Here is a 10,185-nt window from a genome sequence, read left to right as displayed (position 1 = left end):
TTGTAAAAAAGTGAGTGAATGGCGCATTTAAAAGTGAATTGTTGTAAAAAGTGAGTGAATGGTGCATAAAAAAAGTGAGTTTGTTGTTAAAAAAGTGAGTGAATGGCGCATAAAAAAGTGATTGTTGTTAAAAAGTTAGTGAATGGCGCATAAAAAGGAGTTTGTTGAGTGAATGGCGAACAAAAAAGTGAGTTTAATGTAAAAAATTAAGTGAACGGCGCATTAAAAAGTGAGTTTGTTGTAAAAAAGTGAGTGAATGGCGCATAAAAAAGTGAGTTTGTTGTAAAAAAAAAGTGAATGGTGCATCAAAAAGTGAGTTTGTTGTAAAAAAGTGAGTGAATGGCGAATAAAAAAGTGAGTTTGTTGTAAAAAAGTGAGTGAATGGCGCATTAAAAAGTGAGTTTGTTGAGTGAATGGCGAACAAAAAAGTGAGTTTGTTGTAAAAAAGTGAGTGAACGGTGCATTAAAAAGTGAGTTTGTTGTAAAAAGTGAGTGAATGGCGCATAAAAGAGTGAGTTTGTTGTAAAAAAGTGAGTGAATGGCGCACAAAAAAGTAAGTTTGTTGTAAAAAAGTGAGTAAATGGTGCATAAAAGAGTGAGTTTGTTGAGTGATTGGTACATAAAAAAGTGAGTTTGTTGTTAAAAAGTTAGTGAATGGCGCATAAAAAGGAAGTTTGTTGTAAAAAAATGAATGAATGGCGCATAAAAAAGTGAGTTTGTTGTAAAAAAGTGAGTGAATGGCGCATTCAAAAGTGAGTTTGTTGTAAAAAAGTTAGTGAATGGCGCATAAAAAAGTGAGTTTGTTGTAAAAAAGTGAGTGAATGGCGCATAAAAAAGTGAGTTTGTTGTAAAAAAGTGAGTGAATGGCACACAAAAAAGTGAGTTTGTTGAGTGAATGGCGAACAAAAAAATGAGTTTGTTGTAAAAAAGTGAGTGAATAATGCATGAAAAAGTGAGTTTGTTGTAAAAAAGTGAGTGAATGGCGCATAAAAAAGTGAGTTTGTTATAAAAAGTGAGTGAATGGTGCATCAAAAAGTGAGTTTGTTGTAAAAAAGTGAGTGAATGGCGCATAAAAAAGTGAGTTTGTTGTTAAAAAGTGAGTGAATGGCGCATTAAAAAGTGAGTTTGTTGAGTGAATGGCGAACAAAAAAGTGAGTTTGTTGTAAAAAATTGAGTGAACGGCGCATTAAAAAGTGAGTTTGTTGTAAAAAGTGAGTGAATGGCGCATAAAAGAGTGAGTTTGTTGTCAAAAGTGAGTGAATGGCGCATTAAAAAGTGAGTTTGTTGTAAAAAAGTGAGTGAATGGCGCATAAAAGATTGAGTTTGTTGAGTGATTGTCGCATAAAAAGATGAGTTTGTTGTAAAAAAGTGAGTGAATGGCACACAAAAAAGTAAATTTGTTTTAAAAAAGTGAGTGAATGGTGCATAAAAAAGTGAGTTTGTTGTAAAGAAGTGAGTGATTGGCACACAAAAAAGTGAGGTTGTTTTTAAAAAGTGAGTGAATGACGCATAAAAAAGTGAGTTTGTTGTAAAAAAGTGAGTGAATGGCGCATAAAAAAGTGAGTTTGTTGTCAAAAAGTGAGTGAATGGCGCATTAAAAAGTGAGTTTGTTGTAAAAAGTGAGTGAATGGCGCATTAAAAAGTGAGTTTGTTGTAAAAAAGTGAGTGAATGGCGCATTAAAAAGTGAGTTTGTTGTAAAAAAGTGAGTGTTTAATCTCACTATTTCGGATAATTTATTTTCCGCGTTTCGGTGTAACTTTCAAACCTTTAATATTTACCAGCAGTTATTCGTTGTGTAGCAAAATTGAAAGAGAACTTTATTTACGACATTCACTGTTATTTATAAACTACTCGATCGAGCCGAACACTCGAAATTGAACGAAGACTGTTCGTGTTTCGTTAAGCACGATATGAAGTGACAGGGCTTGCCTGAACATCCTCCCCCCCCTTGACGAATGTCAACAATCCAAACAAAAACAATCAAAATAAACGGAAATTATGTGCATGTGCTCTCGTCGGCCTCTGCCACAGGTAAGATACAAATTTTTGTTATCGGACGAGTTACGATACCTTTTGATGTTTTCAGTGTTACTACCCGTGTCAGCTTGTCGTCTCCGGTGTGCACATGTACGATACGTGCGAGTGGCCAACGTGTTGGGGGGAGGAAATCGTCCTTCAGAATGACCAGTCTGCCAGGTAAGATGCTGTCGTTCCTCTTCGCCATGGTGTTATCGCGTTGCATCTCTTGCAGGTATTCCGTCGTCCAGTGTTTCCAGAAGCGTTGCACCATTACTTGCCACTTCTGCAAGTCGCTGAGGGTGCAGGAACGAAGGTGGGTGTAGTCCGGCTCGGGGACAGCATGCATCGATGTGCCCACGAGGAAATGCGCTGGGGTAAGTGCCGATATATCGTTAGGGTCGTCTGACATAGGTAGGAGAGGCCGCGAGTTCATCGCCGCCTCAATCTGGTGTAGGACCGTTGTGTAGCCTTCGTAGGATAGTCGCGTGCTGCCTAACTGCCGAAAAAGGTGTCGCTTGGCGGTCTTCACAGCTGCTTCCCACAATCCGCCGAAGTGTGGTGTCTTGGGAGGGGTGAAGTGCCAATTGATACCGCGGTTAGTGCAATCTGTCACAATTAGATGTAGCTGCTGTTCATCGCGAAACATTTCGAACAGCTCGTGAAGCTCCCTCGCCGCGCCTTCGAAGTTTTTCCCGTTGTCCGAGTGTATGTGTGCCGGTAAACCGCGTCGTGCTGTGAATCTGTGTAATGCAGCTAAAAAACCAGCAGTAGTTAGATCACTTACCAGCTCCAAGTGTACGGCCTTAGTGGAAAAACAAACAAACACGCAGAGGTAGCATTTTCCCGGAGCGGCTCGTTTATGGGCTGGCTTCAGGTATAATGGACCGGCGTAATCCACTCCGGTAACACTAAAAGGCCGGCTGGGAGTGATGCGCTGCGCTGGAAGCTGTCCAAGTTGTTGCTGTTCAAGTGTCGGTCGCTGTCGAATGCACCGAAAACAATTTTGCACAATGTGCTTAACAAGATGCCTTCCATCTAACGGCCAAAACTCTTCGCGAATTCGAGATAAGAGCAGCCTTCCTCCTCCATGACGAAGCTCCTCGTGTTGATACTTTGCGATCAATTGCGCGAACGGATGTTTCTTGGGAAGCAAAACAGGGTGCTTCGCTTGGTAGGGAAGTTGAGATAGCCGTAAACGCCCCCCTACACGGATAATCCCTTGTTCGTCAAGGAATGGACTTAGTGCACGTAAAGGTGATTGCTTCATCACTTCGTTTCCCTTTTTGAGCTGCCCGAGTTCAGCTGAAAATGCATCCTGCTGTGCTAGGCGGCTTAACACAGTGTTTGCTGCTTCCATGTACTCGGGTGTGACGATTAAAGGTGCGGGGTGCTGTGCTGCTGTTCGCTGAGTGCGTGCCTTTTCCTTAGCGTTACGTGTGAAGCGAATGCAGTATGATACGATACGCAGCAATCGCTTGTAGCTAGAACACAACGCAAACCAAGGGTGACTAGTGGTTGTGTGTACAACGGCAGCACTCACCTGGCGAATCTCTAGATTCGTTTCGTTGGCTGGTTCTGGGTTAGAGTTGGGCCAGATGGAAGCGGGCAAAGATAGCCAATCCGGACCGAAGCTCCACAGTTTGCTTTTCAGGAAATCAGCGGCTGACGTGCCTCGTGAAACCAGATCAGCAGGATTAGACGCGCCGGGTACATGTCTCCACTGCCGCGGGTGTGAGTAATGCTGCACTTCAGATACCCGGTTAGCCACAAACGTTGCCCATGTGTTGGGTGTGGCGCTGATCCAGGTTAAGGTGATGGTGGAATCCGACCAAAAGAAAGACTCTGCAACGTTGATCCCCATCGCCTTCTTTACCCGGTGATGCAAGTGTGCTCCTAATACAGCAGCGCATAGTTCAAGGCGGGGCAGTGTGACGCGCTTGAGCGGTGCCACACGCGATTTGGAAGAAAGCAACGTTATGCGTATCTGCCCACTTTCGCCTTCACAACGCGCATAAATGCAGGCTCCATATGCTGCTTCCGATGCATCACAGAAGGTATGTAGCTGAATACGCGCACCAGGTAGAAGCGCATAACGACTAACCTTGAATTCAGAGATGAGTTGCCAATCCTGTTGTATTGCTTTCCATTTCTTACAGATAGTATCTGGAACATACTCGTCCCAACCAGCTTTCTGCAACCATAATTCCTGCATCATCATCTTGGCCCGAATGACAATCGGGGAGATCAGGCCCAGCGGATCGAACATGCGAGCTACGTTAGATAGAATGGATCGCTTTGTCGGAATGGACACATCACTGGATATTGCGGATTCGAAAGATAAAACGTCATGCTCTGGCTCCCATGAAACACCAAGAGCCTTTACCGTCTCGTGTGGTAAGAATTGCCGCGCTGACTGTGTGCCGATTTGATCCGCATTTAAACCGGCGAGCACCTCGAGCTGATTGGATGTCCACTTTCGCAGCTCGAAGCCGCCTTTGGCGAGCAATTGGGAAAGCTCGATTCGTAACTGGCGAGCATTTTCGATGGAATCAGCACCACCGATGAAATCGTCAACGTAGAAATTAGTTTTCAAAGCAGCTGAAGCATTGGGACAAGAGTCGCCCTCATCGTTTGCAAGCTGCAGCAATGTTCTGGTTGCTAAGAATGATGAGGGGGCTAAGCCATAGGTAACTGTATTCAGCTCAAAATATTCGATTGGCGAGTGAGGCGAAAATCGAAAGCAAATGCGTACAAATTTCCGGTCGTTAGGATGAAGCAATACTTGTCGATACATTTTCGCAATATCTCCAACAACGGCTACTTTATATGTGCGGAAGCGCAAAATTATGTCGAGCAGATCGTCCTGCACGACAGGACCGACGCATAACGCATCGTTTAGCGAAAAGCCGGTGGACGTCTTAGCTGAACCATCAAATACCACGCGAACCTTTGTTGTGGAGCTAGCGGCTTTGAACACGGGATGGTGAGGCAGATAATACGCGCGTTCGTCGTCGGAGGGGTTTTTTATGCGTGACATGTGCCCAAGCTCCAGATACTCACGCATAAAATCATGGTACGCCGCTTTTACCCTTTGATCTCGTTCTAACCTCCTTTCTAGCAAACTAAAACGCCTTAATGCTGCTGCCTTCGAAAGGCCAAGCTTATCATCGAAGTCTGCTTGTTTAGGTAAGCATACCAGATAACGACCAGCTTTGTCTCGCTGTGTTGTATCCTTGTAAAATTGCTCACATTTGCGATCCTCAGGAGAATAGCCATCGTTAACCTGTAGTTCTTCTACTTTCCAGAAACGCTCTATTGATTCTTCTAGTGAAACCATGCACACCACGGATGAAGTATGAAAAGTATTGGATGTTGCTGGCTGAGAGGTAGATGCGGATCCACTCACGACCCAGCCGAATACGCTCTCCATCAGGACTGGGAGATTTGATGACATTTTATATTGCGCCCCGCTTACAAAGAACGTGTGATAGTGCCGGGCACCGAGAATAATGTCGATCGGTGCCGACTTCTCGAAATGGGGGTCGGCGAACATAATATGTGGCGGTAATTTCCAGCCACTGGTGGACACATCATGTGCGGGCAAATCAGCAATAAGCTTCTCGACTATCAAAAACTCAACATTAATTGCATAAGGGCTCGTTCTGGAAGATACCGTGGTGCGCATCGATTTCCGCACCGGGGTGGCCGATTGACCAGCACCAATCAGTGTGATGTCGACCGTGCCCGATTTGATACCTAGCCGATTAGCAAAACGGCTACTCATCAAATCTGGCTGGGAGGCACTATCTAAAAGTGCGCGTGCAGGATGCATTATGCCATGCGCATCAACAATGTTTACCAGTGCAGTTTGAAGCAGAACTTGTTCCGTAGTTTGCCTCAATGCTGCTGCATAAGTGCGTTGCGTGTTTGCCGTGTGATCGTCTGTGTTGTGTGTGTTGTGTACGGAAGCATTTTGCGCAGCTGACGTGTTCGCAGTGGAAAATGTGCCGTAATTTTGTGAAGAGTGTAAAAGCGAGTGGTGTGTTGAATTGCAGTGTCTGCACTTGTATTGCGATGAGCAATCACGCACACGGTGATTGTCGCGCAAACAATTCAAGCACAATTTCAGTGTCATTGTGTTTCGGTACCGTTCCTCCGGTGACATTTGCATGAAACGCGGGCATTTCGATAAGTTGTGATCGGAGTGGCATAAAGGGCATGTGCGTGTGTCGTGTGATGTTGACGGAAAGCTTGCTAAGCGCATAGGCGGAGCATGTTTATGTGCATAGTGCGTTTGGTTCACGGTAGAGGGAGCTTCGGTAATGTTTACCTGTAAGGTTTCCAACACTCGCATACGGCGCTGTAAAAATGCGATTAATCCTTCGTAACTAGGATTTTGGCTAGTTGAGGCATTTTCCTCCCAATCTCTTAATGTGGAGGTAGGCAATTTTGTGCACATTAAGTGTTCTAACAAGCAGCTCCATGCCTCCGTTTTTTCGCCTAGATGATTGAGAGTTTTCTTGTGACGCTCGAACTCGTCCACAAGATGGTGAAGGGTTGATGCACTCTCCTTCTTAACGGTGGCCATACCAAAAAGTGCTTGAAGATGCCGTTTCTTTAATAAATACTCATTCGAGTATCTTTCGGTGAGCATTTGCCATGCTAGCTCGTAATTGGCTGCGCTAATCGTGATTGCTTCGATCACCTTTGCGGCCTCGCCTTTCACGGAAGCTCGTAAATAATGAAACTTTTGTATCGGTGGTAGTTCCATATTTTCGTGAATTAATCCCTCAAAAGTGTCCCTATACGTGAGCCATTGCATGTAATCACCATCGAACTCAGGAAGTGAGATGGTGGGAAGCTTTATACCTGCCAACGGGTTGGTGTTTGGCGTTGTGCTTGCGGATCGCGGAACGTGCACCCGTTTAGCCTTCAAATGGGCTTCAAGGCGTATCAAACGCGAGCCGAAATCGTCTCGTAACGCGGCATTGTGACTTATCACTTCCTCGGTGGCCGCTGCATCTTCCAATTTGGCCTGAATTGCTTCCAAATCAACGGAAAGCTTCTGGACCCTTGCAATGCGAATATTGATTTCGATTGCATCCCGTTCCGGGTCAAATTCGGCCAAAAACTTTTCGTGCTTAGCCAATACTGCTAGTAAAACTGTCCTTCTGGACGACAAAACGTTTATCGGAGCAGTCATAGTGCGGTTTGACAAAAAACGCTAAATTTCGCGGACACAGTGAACTTGGTCGATTGTGAGGCGACTAAAGCACAGTTACACGCGCGCAAACAGTGATTATCGCGAGAATAATTAAGATTTAGAAAACCAGATTCGTCTTAATCCTGGTCACGGCACCAATGTTTAATCTCACTATTTCGGATAATTTATTTTCCGCGTTTCGGTGTAACTTTCAAACCTTTAATATTTACCAGCAGTTATTCGTTGTGTAGCAAAATTGAAAGAGAACTTTATTTACGACATTCACTGTTATTTATAAACTACTCGATCGAGCCGAACACTCGAAATTGAACGAAGACTGTTCGTGTTTCGTTAAGCACGATATGAAGTGACAGGGCTTGCCTGAACATCCTCCCCCCCTTGACGAATGTCAACAATCCAAACAAAAACAATCAAAATAAACGGAAATTATGTGCATGTGCTCTCGTCGGCCTCTGCCACAGGTAAGATACAATTTTTGTTATCGGACGAGTTACGATACCTTTTGATGTTTTCAGTGTTACTACCCGTGTCAGCTTGTCGTCTCCGGTGTGCACATGTACGATACGTGCGAGTGGCCAACGTGTTGGGGGGAGGAAATCGTCCTTCAGAATGACCAGTCTGCCAGGTAAGATGCTGTCGTTCCTCTTCGCCATGGTGTTATCGCGTTGCATCTCTTGCAGGTATTCCGTCGTCCAGTGTTTCCAGAAGCGTTGCACCATTACTTGCCACTTCTGCAAGTCGCTGAGGGTGCAGGAACGAAGGTGGGTGTAGTCCGGCTCGGGGACAGCATGCATCGATGTGCCCACGAGGAAATGCGCTGGGGTAAGTGCCGATATATCGTTAGGGTCGTCTGACATAGGTAGGAGAGGCCGCGAGTTCATCGCCGCCTCAATCTGGTGTAGGACCGTTGTGTAGCCTTCGTAGGATAGTCGCGTGCTGCCTAACTGCCGAAAAAGGTGTCGCTTGGCGGTCTTCACAGCTGCTTCCCACAATCCGCCGAAGTGTGGTGTCTTGGGAGGGGTGAAGTGCCAATTGATACCGCGGTTAGTGCAATCTGTCACAATTAGATGTAGCTGCTGTTCATCGCGAAACATTTCGAACAGCTCGTGAAGCTCCCTCGCCGCGCCTTCGAAGTTTTTCCCGTTGTCCGAGTGTATGTGTGCCGGTAAACCGCGTCGTGCTGTGAATCTGTGTAATGCAGCTAAAAAACCAGCAGTAGTTAGATCACTTACCAGCTCCAAGTGTACGGCCTTAGTGGAAAAACAAACAAACACGCAGAGGTAGCATTTTCCCGGAGCGGCTCGTTTATGGGCTGGCTTCAGGTATAATGGACCGGCGTAATCCACTCCGGTAACACTAAAAGGCCGGCTGGGAGTGATGCGCTGCGCTGGAAGCTGTCCAAGTTGTTGCTGTTCAAGTGTCGGTCGCTGTCGAATGCACCGAAAACAATTTTGCACAATGTGCTTAACAAGATGCCTTCCATCTAACGGCCAAAACTCTTCGCGAATTCGAGATAAGAGCAGCCTTCCTCCTCCATGACGAAGCTCCTCGTGTTGATACTTTGCGATCAATTGCGCGAACGGATGTTTCTTGGGAAGCAAAACAGGGTGCTTCGCTTGGTAGGGAAGTTGAGATAGCCGTAAACGCCCCCCTACACGGATAATCCCTTGTTCGTCAAGGAATGGACTTAGTGCACGTAAAGGTGATTGCTTCATCACTTCGTTTCCCTTTTTGAGCTGCCCGAGTTCAGCTGAAAATGCATCCTGCTGTGCTAGGCGGCTTAACACAGTGTTTGCTGCTTCCATGTACTCGGGTGTGACGATTAAAGGTGCGGGGTGCTGTGCTGCTGTTCGCTGAGTGCGTGCCTTTTCCTTAGCGTTACGTGTGAAGCGAATGCAGTATGATACGATACGCAGCAATCGCTTGTAGCTAGAACACAACGCAAACCAAGGGTGACTAGTGGTTGTGTGTACAACGGCAGCACTCACCTGGCGAATCTCTAGATTCGTTTCGTTGGCTGGTTCTGGGTTAGAGTTGGGCCAGATGGAAGCGGGCAAAGATAGCCAATCCGGACCGAAGCTCCACAGTTTGCTTTTCAGGAAATCAGCGGCTGACGTGCCTCGTGAAACCAGATCAGCAGGATTAGACGCGCCGGGTACATGTCTCCACTGCCGCGGGTGTGAGTAATGCTGCACTTCAGATACCCGGTTAGCCACAAACGTTGCCCATGTGTTGGGTGTGGCGCTGATCCAGGTTAAGGTGATGGTGGAATCCGACCAAAAGAAAGACTCTGCAACGTTGATCCCCATCGCCTTCTTTACCCGGTGATGCAAGTGTGCTCCTAATACAGCAGCGCATAGTTCAAGGCGGGGCAGTGTGACGCGCTTGAGCGGTGCCACACGCGATTTGGAAGAAAGCAACGTTATGCGTATCTGCCCACTTTCGCCTTCACAACGCGCATAAATGCAGGCTCCATATGCTGCTTCCGATGCATCACAGAAGGTATGTAGCTGAATACGCGCACCAGGTAGAAGCGCATAACGACTAACCTTGAATTCAGAGATGAGTTGCCAATCCTGTTGTATTGCTTTCCATTTCTTACAGATAGTATCTGGAACATACTCGTCCCAACCAGCTTTCTGCAACCATAATTCCTGCATCATCATCTTGGCCCGAATGACAATCGGGGAGATCAGGCCCAGCGGATCGAACATGCGAGCTACGTTAGATAGAATGGATCGCTTTGTCGGAATGGACACATCACTGGATATTGCGGATTCGAAAGATAAAACGTCATGCTCTGGCTCCCATGAAATACCAAGAGCCTTTACCGTCTCGTGTGGTAAGAATTGCCGCGCTGACTGTGTGCCGATTTGATCCGCATTTAAACCGGCGAGCACCTCGAGCTGATTGGATGTCCACTTTCGCAGCTCGAAGCCGC

General features: G+C 46.2%; 1 protein-coding gene across 1 annotated transcript; it reads left to right on the top strand.

The window, feature by feature from the left end:
- The first annotated feature begins 3,976 nt into the window (after positions 1-3,976).
- On the top strand, positions 3,977-4,517 carry LOC121603380. Its single transcript, XM_041932027.1, has 2 exons — positions 3,977-4,074; positions 4,177-4,517. Exons 1-2 carry the CDS (start codon positions 4,036-4,038, stop codon positions 4,447-4,449), a joined length of 312 nt encoding a protein of 103 aa, XP_041787961.1. The 5' UTR covers positions 3,977-4,035; the 3' UTR covers positions 4,450-4,517.
- The last annotated feature ends 5,668 nt before the right edge of the window (positions 4,518-10,185 follow it).

Source organism: Anopheles merus, unplaced genomic scaffold, assembly GCF_017562075.2.
Source record: "Anopheles merus strain MAF unplaced genomic scaffold, AmerM5.1 LNR4001268, whole genome shotgun sequence".
Taxonomy (NCBI): domain Eukaryota; kingdom Metazoa; phylum Arthropoda; class Insecta; order Diptera; family Culicidae; genus Anopheles; species Anopheles merus.
The sequence above is the reverse complement of the archived record's forward strand: the minus strand, read 5'-3'. Positions and strand labels throughout refer to the sequence as shown.

Bases quoted from the DNA above. Each gene is read 5' to 3' on its own strand.
- LOC121603380 (XM_041932027.1), top strand. From the start codon at position 4,036: ATGCAGGCTCCATATGCTGCTTCCGATGCATCACAGAAG. The intron at 4,075-4,176 runs GTATGTAGCTGA...CATTTCTTACAG, and splicing joins CTTCCGATGCATCACAGAAG to ATAGTATCTGGAACATACTC.